The sequence below is a fragment of the Sciurus vulgaris genome (assembly GCF_902686455.1).
Source record: "Sciurus vulgaris genome assembly, chromosome: 4".
NCBI lineage: Eukaryota > Metazoa > Chordata > Mammalia > Rodentia > Sciuridae > Sciurus > Sciurus vulgaris.
Window position 1 is genome coordinate 150,063,572 of NC_136464.1, and position 12,113 is coordinate 150,075,684.

The 12,113-nt window shown below is 34.8% G+C and overlaps 1 protein-coding gene across 6 annotated transcripts in view; it reads left to right on the forward strand.

Moving 5' to 3' along the window:
* The window catches only part of VPS36 (vacuolar protein sorting 36 homolog), a 320,991-nt gene that overhangs the window by 4,960 nt on the left and 303,918 nt on the right, over positions 1–12,113 (forward strand). For 5 of the 6 annotated variants that reach the window (XR_013763172.1, XM_079136171.1, XM_079136169.1 and 2 more), the window contains exons 2-6: positions 4,125–4,193; positions 5,959–6,029; positions 8,411–8,525; positions 9,691–9,780; positions 10,557–10,643. Coding sequence is in view for 5 of the 6 variants with exons in the window: in XM_079136171.1 (XP_078992297.1) it covers positions 4,125–4,193; positions 5,959–6,029; positions 8,411–8,525; positions 9,691–9,780; positions 10,557–10,643 (432 nt within the window). In the remaining variant the exon portion in view is untranslated. The remainder of the gene's footprint in view (positions 1–4,124; positions 4,194–5,958; positions 6,030–8,410; positions 8,526–9,690; positions 9,781–10,556; positions 10,644–12,113) is intronic. The other variant, XM_079136172.1, reaches the window with a different exon arrangement.

The following is a 12,113-nucleotide window of genomic DNA, read 5'->3' on the forward strand; positions in this document are numbered from 1 at the left end:
AGGAGGCTGAGGTAGGAGAAAAGCAAATTTGGGGCCAACCTGGTCAATTTATCTTAAGACTTTGTCTTAATATAAAAAATACAAAACAAAAAGGACGGGGGATGTAGCTCAGTGTAGAATGACCTTGGGTTCAATCCCCAGTACTAGAACGAAGAAAAATTCACATATATATATATATATATATATATATATATATATAAATTTAGCTAGCTAGCTAGCTGTACTAATTGGTTATTTGACCAACATAACAACATATTATTATTGTTGTTGTTGTTATTATTATTATTTGTGGTACTGCAGATCCAACCCAGGGCCTCAAGAATGCTAGGTCGGCATTATCCTGTTGAGTCATACCTCCAGCCCTTAATCACATTATTTTAAACTTAAGAAGAATTCTATTGTTCATAAAAAACTGGACCCTCACCAAAATGCTTTCCTTAGTGTTTGTGTTATAACGTAGACCAGTAAATGGGATCAGCCTCATAACTTCTGAAACAATGAAATATTTCTTTAAAGGATCTAAGCAAGTCCTACTCGTGGCAAATTCTTCTTTGTAGTAGAGTTAATAGAAGCTTCCAGTATATTTCTGGATTTTAACAGAAATGAAGGTATTTATCAACCTCTCAGATTCCAAATCTAAAATTGGCTTATTAATCTTACTTTCAGGAATAATAACAAATTATAATGGTTAAAGTTTGATCCTAAAGAACTAGCTATAATATTTTTTGTGATTATGTTATAGTTTAAAAAAAATTTTTTTTTAGTTGTAGATGGACACCATGTCTTTATTTTGTTTATTTATATTTTTAATGCAGTGCTAAAGATCGAACCCAGTGCCTCACACGTACTAGGCACACGCTCTGCCACAGAGCTACAACCCTAACCCTGATTATATTATAGCTTTAAAGGACACTTCAAAACGTATTTTTAAAAAAAAATTTTTTAGTTGTAGATGGACACAGTATCTTTATTTTATTTATTTATTTTTATGCTGTGCTGAGGATCGAACCCAGGGCCTCACATGTGTTAGGCAAGCGCTCTACCACTAAGCTATACCCCCAGCCCCAAAACGTATTATTTTGAGTTGTTGATACAGCCCTAATACTCAAAAAGTATGTCTTAGCTCAGACTGTTGTAACAATAGCACAGACTGGGGTGGCTTAAACAACTGACATTTATTTCTCACAGTTCTGCAGGTTCAGAAGTACAAGATCAGGGTGCTGGTGGATTTGGGTCTTCCAGGGTCCTTTACCTGACTTGCAGACAGCTACCAGTGTACCTCCACCAGTGTGCCCTCAGTGGCCTTTCCTGGGTCCATGCGTGTAGAGAGGGGGCTTGTGTCTCTTCATTTCTCACAAGGACCCTGATCTATTGAGGGGCACCATCTCTTGACCTCCTCTAAACAAAAGCACCTCCTAAAGGCCCCTTCCAAATACCATCACAATGAGGGCTAGGCTACAAACATTCAGATTTAGTTCAGAGCAGAAGTCTCCTCCCATTCTGTCTCCCTCAGAGGCCACCACTATATCATTCTAGAGAATCTTGCATATTTGTCATACAGAAGTATTTGTGTGAAGAATGTTGTTTTTTTCTTTTTAAAATTAAGATTAAGAGCTGGGACTATAGTTCAGTGGCAGAGTGCTTGCCTAGCATGTGTGAGGCACTAGGTTCGATCCTTAACATAAAAATAAAGTCATGCTGTTCATAAAAAAAAAATACATGTGTGTGTGTGTGTGTGTGTGTGAGAGAGAGAGAGAGAGAGAAAGAGAGAGAGAGAGGGGAGAGAGAGAGAGAGAGAGAGAGAGAGAGATTAAGCTGGGCGTGGTAGCACATGTCTGTGATCCCAGCTGCTCGGGAGGCTGAGGCAGGAAGATCTCAAGTTCAAAGCCAACCTCAGCAAAAGCAAGGTGCCAAGCAACTCAGTGAGACCCTGTCTCTAAATAAAATACAAAATAGGGCTGGGGATGTGACTGAGTGGTCAAGTGCTCCTGAGTTCAATCCCCAGTACCCCCCCCCCCAATATATATATAAGATTACATTATATTGCATTATATGGAATATGCTGCAAATTGCTTTTTCCCTGCCAATTCTGTGGATACTGTTCTACCTGCTTTTTTTTTTTTCCACTTAAATATCTGTCTAATGAGAATATACCTTGTTTCATCGATTCTAAGCTTACTTTTTTGTTCACATTTTAACAATTTTGAATTCAGGATGCATGTCACATTCAGTGGCATCTTAGATTTTATCAAGTACTGTAAGTATATAAAGAGTTTCCATTATTCTTTTTAGTGAATGTCTATAGTCCATTGTATGTGTGTCCATTTCCCTGTTGATGGATATTAGAATTGTCTCTTATCTTTTGCTCTTATAAACAGCAGTGAATAACCAAGTACTATATTATCTTGCTCATATGTGAATTCATCTGTGGAGTAAATTCCTACAAGTGCCAAGTATCCTTGGGTCAAGAGATATTTGTATTTTCTTTTTTTTTTTTTTTTTAATCGCAGCATGGGGAATTGGATGATCCTGGGTCTTGCCCATGTGAGGCAAGTGATGTGCCACTGAACCACACCCCAAGCACTTATATTTGTAATTTTGATAGCTAATGACAAACTGCTTCCGCAGAGACTGTCCATCAGGAAATATATGAGAATACCTATTTCCCCAAACACCACCAGTAAAGTGTTACCAAACATTTGGATCTATGTCAGTCAAATTAATGAAAAGAGGTATCTTAGTGGTCTCTTAATTTCCATTCATCTTACTGTCATTGAGGTTCTGCATCTGTTAATGTGTTTAAGAGTCATTTGTAGTTCCTTTTTTGGTAAACTTTTAGTAGTCTTTGTTCATTTTTATAGTGGTTTATAGACTACTTTCTCATTGATTTATTAGTGTTCTCTACATTAAGAAAATTAGCCCTTTGTCTCTGATGTGAGTTGCAATTCTTTTTTCCATGGAGAATTTTTGTGTGTGCATGTGTACAGTTGAAGTTATAAGTCTTTTCCTCTAGTGCTAATGAATTTAATGCTTTTCTCAGGATGGCCTTCCCCACCCTGAGATTATTTTTTAAATTCTTTCATTTTTTCCCCGTTTTTTAAATTTGTCTTTTTTTTTTTTTTCTCCTAAATATTTGATCTATCTAGAACTTACTCTGGTGCAATGTGTTAAGTATAAATCCGACTTTAGTTTTTGTTTTTTTTTTTCCTTACCTGGCAACCCAGTTATTTCAGTGCCACTGATCAAATCTCCATCCATACCTATTCTTATATGTGTTTGTGTCTATTTCTGAATTTTCTTATTAAAAATAATCAGTTATAAAAGTATTATAAATAAATTCAGTCTCATTGTAAAAATATTCAATAATTTTTGGGGGGGATGGTGCTGGGGATTGAACCCAGGGTGATTAACCACTGAGCCACATCCCTAGCCCTCTTTATTTTTTATTTTGAGACAGGGTCTTGCTAAATTGCTTAGGGCCTCGATAAGTTGCTCAAACTTAAATCCTCCTGCCTTGGCCTTCTGAATCAACTGCAATTGTAGGCGTGTGCTACCATGCCTAGCAAATTCAATCAATTAAAAAAAAAAAAGTCCTTTTCTTCCTTTCATTCCCTCATCCATTTTCTGAAAAAATCCATTGTTAACATTTCACTGTGTATTCCTTTTAGATCTTTTTTCTTTTACTTATGTATAGTTGTGTATATATATATATATATATATATATATATATATAAATCATGTTGTTTGAGGATTACATTATATGTAATATGCTGCAAATTGCTTTTTCCCCACCAATTCTCTTAAATTCCATGGTAGCCCATAATGATTCTATATTATCATTCATTTAACCTCGGCATGGATCCCATGGTATGGATGTGGCACGCTTTATTTATCACTCCTCTATTATTATACATCTTGATTATTCCAGTTTTCCCCTAATTATATCATGGCTGTGTATATAGCTTATATTTATGAAGTGTGTATTGTGTTGCTTCTTTTTAATTTGTGATAAACCTAATTTGAAAATGTTCATGATTTAACTCATTGTATGATTAAAGAGAAAAAAATCTGGACAAAATCAAATGACATCTTGTTAATCTTTTGTGATGGTCTTATTTTTCTAGATAAAATTTGACGCTGGAACCCTCCTTCTTAGTACACACCGACTGATTTGGAGAGATCAGAAAAATCATGTAAGATACAACCTTTTGCATCTGTTACTAGGTTTTAAATCACCAAAATTTTTCACTTCTTTTTGGTCTTTCCCCCTTGCCACACATTTTCCTTTTTAGAATGTCAGAAGAGTGCGCCCTCTATGATGTCTTTGAATGGCGCACAGAAAAAAGAGTTTAGGGTATTTTCTCTCTTTCGTCTTGGGAAAAGCCTGTGTAGTTACTGGAAGGAGAACCATGGCGACTCCTGTGTTTTTAAGCAACAGTCAGGTCGTACTCCATGCCAGTGTTCTGTGTGTAGCAGCGGCGTTCTTCTCTCAGTTGTGAAGGATCCTTAAGAAAGACTTCAGCTGTCCTCCAAACAACCTGTTCTTCCAGCTCGTTGCTGAGAATCAGGAGAGCCTGTCGTGGTTCACCTGGACACTGAGAACTGCCTCCTTGTCATTCTGAAAGAGAGAAACTCCTCCCGCCCTCCCTTTTATAATTTCTAAGAAGGGAGAGTAAGTTATATAGAACTGATGTCTTCATTCCAAAGATCTTTAACTTGCAAGTATATATCTGACATTAATTTCAGTGTTGTCAGTGAGATAAGCTATCACATCTGTCTTCATTTTCCTGATAAGTTACCCACCATGAACTAATTAATTAATTTTATGCTGGAGATGAACTCACTAATGCTACTAAACACATGCTCAACCCCTGAGCTATGCCCTAGCACCCATGAAACTTTAATACTACAGATAAACAATATACTGTACTCTTTGAAAGACCATTAGCCATTACAATATCTGACTTTTTTGCCTTCAAGAACCAGTTTTTGCCCACCTTGATAATGTATTCTATAAATGACTAATGTTGTCTAATTCTTTTAAAATATTTGTGTATTCAGGAAATGTTTTTAGGGGAAGGTGGGGAGTCCTTTACCCATGTTTGGTAAATTAATGAATCTTAGTATAATTATTTTTGATTATCAAGTGAAGAGGCCAATTTGGACAACTCCTTAGATGTATATAATATACCAGTATATGTATATAACATACCAGTCATGTATAATAATTTTTAATTAATTAATTTATTTATGTATCACAGTGCTAGGAATCTAGCCCAGAATCTCATGCATACTAGGCCAGTGTTATACCACTGAACCACATCCCCAACCCAATTTATTTATTTTTCAAACAAGGTCTCACTGTTGCCCAGGCTGGCCTCAAACTCATGGACTCAAGCAATATTCCTGGTTCAGCCTCCCTAGTAGCTGGGTCTATAGATGTGTACAACCACACCTGGCCTTGAATAATTTTAAAATTATATGTACTAATAAAAGGAAGTTACATCAATATTTTCTGTTTTAAATTGTGTGTGTGTGTGTGTGTGTGTGTGTGTGTGTGTGTGTGTGTGTGTATGGGTAAAGAATGAGAAATTATAAAGAAGAAAAATCACCCATCTAATGCACTCCTTGAAATTATTTTGATTTGTCTATTGTTTTTCCATATAAGAAAAAATTACATATAAAAGTTTTCATATAAGTTTACTTTTAGAAAATATACGCACTGTGAAAACAAAGGTTGTTATGGCTGCTTTTATACCTCTTAGGTTTTCCCACACAGCAATATGGTATCATAGTATTGTTTTTATTTAATTTTTCCTTAAATTTAAAAAATAAAATATCATTGTTATTTTTAATACTTTAATTATTAAATCTCTTAGAAATGTAGAGCACACTAATGTTTTAAAATGGGTGGATGACAAGTGTTAATGGATCTTGTTTTCTACTATTTTCTCCTAGGAGTGCTGCATGGCCATTCCTCTGTCCCACATTGTATTCATTGAGGAACAGGCAGCTGGAATTGGGAAGAGGTGAGGTCTGTGTGTTATATAGTCTTTATTCATAAAAAAAAAAAAAATTCCTCCTCTTACACTATTAGAAGACCCCCAAAGAAGGTTATTTTCTCATTTTAGACTCATTCTTAAAGTAAAAATCAAGTACTAAGGTTTGCCATGATGTCCTTGATTCATAATAATAAATAAATGTGGCCCAGCTCACCTTGTGTGTATTTCCACAGACACTTGGGCTTTCACCATGTGTGCCTGTCATTCAGTACTTGAAATCAGAAATGACCCATCTGAGAAAAAGAACTCAGTTTGGTACTATTTCTAACTGATCATTAAAGTTATTTTTTAGGTTCAAATTGTTCAGGTATCAGAATTAAATAGTGTGTCATAATAGTTATTTTGTAAAACAGAACATTTGAACGGTAGTAGAGGGTGCGTTTAACAATTAGACCAGGGCAACAAGCATGAAATGACCAGGCAGACTAGGAGATGTGGCCACCCTGGTGTGAAGTATAGGTCAGATGTTCTTATTTGTTCAAGTGTTCCCAAAATTTTGACTTTACTTTTTAAATGCTTGTGATTCAGGATACTTATGAACAAATATTCTTGGCATGAGATATTGTTCTCTATGTTGGTTCTTCTTTAGGTTTAGCATAATTAGACTTTTCAATAGAAGTTAAACCATGTTGAACTTCACTGGAAATGTAGTGTATGCCTTAATCATAATGTTATAGCTACTATAGAAGATTATTTGACATAAAAGAAACAAACCCAACATTTTGAAAAAGTAAGCCATATAATTTTAGAGTAAATTGTTTCTGTAATTTGTGTTTCCCCCTTTGCATGTTTTTCAATCTTATTACATTGTAGATAACAAAACCTTAGGGATATTCCAGATCATTTGAGCTTTCCTCTGCTGTGTTCCAGGGTAATCGAAACTATGTAACAAAAAATATTTAGAATATTTACCTTCAAAATAGTGTCTTATTTTTAAAAATATCTCCATTGAGGAGGAATTCAATTATATGCCAGGTCAACTTTTCTCAGATATCCCCTGTAGTTCCCAGCCTTTCCTCTCAAATAATTATGATACTACATTGATACAAACACTTATATATTTCACTTGTTTTTTTTTTTAAACTCAGAGCTCTACCACTGAGCTGTATCCCAGCTCCTAACCTTTAACGTCTGAAATTGGGATTCTTTTTACATTTCATAGATTTAAAATTTGATGAAGTATAGTAACAGGCTGACTCAATAAAAAGATATAAAAAATGACATGGATTTTTATACATACTTTGGAATTTTTAAACTTCTTTTTGTATTATAATCTTACGGCTTTTGTTGGGTTTCCTTTGACAGAATCTCGTAACAGAGCCAAGGGTTTTGAGTTTTACTGAGTGTGAAATACTCATGATTGTCTTAGTTTTGTCACTGTAGTTGATGGCTTATTCTATGTGGTCCTATAATTCTGCTCACATGGTTTATTTGCTCACCTGTCTTAAAGATGTTTACCACAAAGAGAAGAAGAATCTCACAAGGCTGACCCCCATTCACAAACAAAGCATATGTTAGTCTGAGGAGGCCCAACTCATGTTATTTTAATTTTACAGTGATATTAGGCAACCATATGGGCTCACAAAGAAATGTAAAATAGAGTAATAGGAACATCCAGAACTTGATCATAAAGAAAAGGCTCTTGGCTAGGTATCCAGGACATTTTGACTATGTGTTTTTTAGTTTTCTTCATCTTTATAGATTGTTTATTGAGCAGGTTGAAAATTGGGAGGAAAATAGACTTATAAAGCTGAACAAATATGGTGGTATTTTTAACAGCACAGAAAATAATGTAGTAATAAAGATAATAGTAGCTTGTATTTTACTGTTGGATCTTTCTAGATCTTGCTGCCGGTTGAGTGGCATTTTCCAACAGATGACACTGTAGAATGTTAGTTTTGGATGGAGTTTTAATAAAATAACAGCTGACCAGTTTTACAGATAAGTTTTCATATTTTATTTTCAAATGAGTAGGGTAGTGTGCTTTGGCAGAAATTATAGGCACCATTATGACCTCTGGGGATGACCATGTAGGTTAAAACTACTCAAAAATTTGAAAATTTATTTTGAACTTATTTTCTCCAAGCTGCACTTTTATTTAATCTGTACAACTATAACTTGAAGCTTTTTGGTTTATAGTTTGTAAGTTTTAAGTAGCACCTTATAATTTTTTGGTATCAAGGAAAGCTTCATTGATAACAAATTACTAGGAACTTCAAAAGGATATCTTTCAGGATATTCTTTGTTCTGACATGCATTTAAGAGCAATTTGGAAATATATTAAAAGTTATAAAAATGGAATTAGTCTTTTTTTTTAGTTAAATAAATTACATTTGCTCTTTTTTCAGTGCCAAAATAGTGGTTCATCTGCATCCAGCTCATCCAACCAAAGAACCTGGCCCATTCCAGAGTAGTAAAAACTCCTACATCAAACTCTCCTTCAAAGAACATGGCCAGATTGAGGTAAGCTTCCATATGACTAAAACTGGACTAGATGTGTGTGTGTCTGTGTGTGTGTGTGTGTGTGTTGGTTAATATGATGGAAGGCAATATTATACAACATACCAGGTTTCTCCCATATTTTTACAGTAAAATCTTTTTACATTTTAAGCCTTATCAGAGAGTAGAGAAATGAGTTGAGGTTTTAGTAGGAATGGAAAGCATGAGGGTGTGGTCACAAGTAGAGAGCTGAGGCTGTAAATATGCTAAGTCATGCTACTTGGCTACTAGTACAGTTTTCAGTGGTGTAGTTTGATTAATGAGTATAGGGGCTGAGGGTATAGCTCAGTGGTAGAGTGGTTGACGAGTATGGGGGACATGGGCTTGATCTCCAACAGTGGAAAGAATAAGGGAAGAGAGAGAGAGAAAAGAGAGGGAGAAAGGGGAGGGGAAGGGAGGGGAAGGAGAACAGTGTTTAATGCAGTTGAATGTTAAACTGAAGTAGTATCTGAAAGCTCAGCAGTCTTAAAGCAGGTTTCATACAAATCTCATCACTTAAAAACTTATGCTACAGTATAGAGTTTATAAATTCTGATTAATAAATTACTGTACAAATATTTTAAATACATTTATAAGTGTTTATCTCCCCATGAATATATAATTTTTTTTCTTTTCATAGTACTTTATTCAGTGTTCCCCAAACAGGAGTCACAAAGCAATTAAAAGTGACTGAGTGAAGTCGGTCTTACCATCGTTGAAAAATATATTCAATTTTTAGTGAGAATGTTTTGTCCCAAATTTTTGTTTTCGTATTTTAACTAGGCAAATTATTCTCTGCATCCTTCATGGAAAAAGGATTGTGTTTTTCCTGGCTCTGTGTTTATTTCACTCTAATTGAAAATAATCCATATATGTAGTATTGTTTAAACTAAGTCTGATTTGTTTCATTGTCACTCATCTCTTTGTTGAAAGTAGTCCACTTTATATAGAAGGTCAGTTCCTTTTTTTTCCTTTGTGCTGTCTGAAGTTGAGCCAAGAAAAGAACTTCCTTTGATTTTCTTTGATGTCTCTGAGAATTCTAGGCTTGTTGCACAAAGCTGAACAGACTTTCATGCTAAAGAATCGTTAAGTAATTTGTCCAAGGATGCCACAACCTGACTGACTCACTTAAAATGTATGCACATAACAGTTTTACAGGCGTTTATCAGAGGAAATGACCCAGAGAAGATGGGAGAATATACCAGTTTCTCAGTCGATACAAACAAATAGAGGATCCCAGGTATTTATAAAACTACATGTTAATCCAGTAGTTTCAACTCTGTTCTTGCATCTTTATTAAGAAAAATATGCCAGCCTGGGTAATTTATTGAGATCCTGTCTCAAAATAAAGATTTTAAAAAGGGCTGGGAGGGCTGGGGAGATAGCTCAGTTGGTAAAGTGCTTGCCTTGCAAGCACAAGGTCCTGGGTTCGATCCCCAACACCGCAAAAAAAAAAAAAAAAAAAAAGGGTGGGAATGTAGCTCAATAGTAGAATGCTTGCCTAGCATGAGTGAGGCCTGGGTTCAATCCTCAGGATTGGAAAAACCCTCTGTGACTACAGAACTTGCTGAAAACAAAATAGTCTAATTAATTTTTATATCACTTAGTCTAAAATCACAAACCATGAACAGGCTCTCAGATGTATGAAAGTAGCTTGTATAACTGTCAAGTATCAAAAAATTAGCTATAATGTTTTGTACATTTGAGACCCTTTTAAACATCTGACATATAATAACTTGCCAAAGAACAAAAATGAATAGAAAATTTAATTTGTATTTTAAATAGAGAATAAAATGACCATTTATTGTATATTTCCTTTTTCTTAACTGATTCAAAGACATTATATACAGTCAGAAACAGAAAAATGTTTTGAAAGGAAGCTAGTTGTAATTGTATGTTGTTTTTCTTTGGTTCTTTGTGGTCCTTTCCCGCCATTGAAAACACAATGTGGTTCACAAAAGATTTTGTTTCCTTCCCATTTAGTATGTTTTATGTTCTGTATTTTTTTTCCCCCAGCCAGGAAGAGTAAGAGCTGTAGGAATTGTAGGTATTGAAAGGAAACTGGAAGAAAAAAGAAAAGAAACTGACAAAAACATTTCTGAGGTAACTCCTCATAAATTCTTTTCAGCCATCTTTTTCAGCCATTTGTGTTTATTCTTTTGGATACAGCTGTGACTAATTCCATTCTGTAATATGAATTATATTTAGTTTGCCTGCAGCTCTGAGTTTCCTTTTTCCTGTAATGGGTCTGCCTCAGGTTGGCATAAGTTAACCTAAATATGTCTTAAAAGCTTTTTCTAAAAATAAAGAAGAAACACAATTTTATTTTCTGTTAGAGAACATCATAGAATGTTATATGTAAATTTTAAAGAGGTAATTGATTAGAGGATACTCCTAATGAGTTCAAAGTTCTCAGTCTAATTATTTTGAAGCTTTGATTAACTTAGTTGAGAGAAAAATGCTCTTCTGTGGCCACTGTCCTTGGCCAGCCATCATACAGTTTTATACTGATGACCACTTGGGAATCAGACGCAGAGAGTAAGAATGGCTCCAAACAGCCTATCACTTATACTCAGAGTTAATATTGACCGTGTATATTGCAATGCTTTAAAATTTCATTATGAAAGAGAATTCAGGTAAAGGGGAAAGAACTGTGGTTAAGAAAGCCAATTATGATTAGATTATGTGATTACTACATCTAAACTCATTATGGTTGTGTTAGTCAGCTTTTTGTTACTCTAAAAAGATAACTGAAACAATCAGTTTACAAAGAAGAAAGGTTTACTATGGCTCACAGTTTGGGAGGTTCCAGTCCATGATTGGTTGCCCCATTGCATTAACCCACAGCAAATAGTTTTTGAATACCTATTCTGGGATTGCTAATTGAAAATATATATTATTGTTGAGGAATCAAAGGCATTGATCTATTAAATGCCCGTGGCATAGGTTTTGCTGAATACTTACTTATAATGAAGTTTTGCCTGTTCTTTAACCATGCAAATTGTATTTTTATTTCCTGCAAATTAGTAGCTGAATCCAGAGACACAGTCATATTCATGTTCAATCTTTTTGGCCAGATGAGAGGTGATACTGTGTTCTTTCATCAGGAGGCATATCTTAATATTTTTGTCATATTAGTAGCTGTTAATGTTCAATATTTGTTCATGGGTGATTACAAATGATATTCTGTTTATTTTTCATATATTAGTTAGAATACTTTCTAAAGAACTACTTTCCTTCACCTTCACTTTGGTTTTCCACTGACATAGATCATAAAGGAAAGGCAAGATAATTGTTTTTTTTCTTTATCATCAGCATAATAAGTTGGTTCCTTATCCTTTTTTTAAACATATCATCATGAATTTTAATGTATCAATGGAGTTCAGTCAATGATAACTACTTACTCTGTTCGAAACTCTGATCATCCCGTTTTCAGCAAATGGGAGCCTCTTCAGGTTGGCTCCTGAGTGTTTTTGACATGACCTACTGGACTTTGGTAGTTTCCTCCATGTCTGATATGACAGAAGTTCCAGGGCTATCTTGTACATTTCCTTCTCCAGATCTGGGATCAAC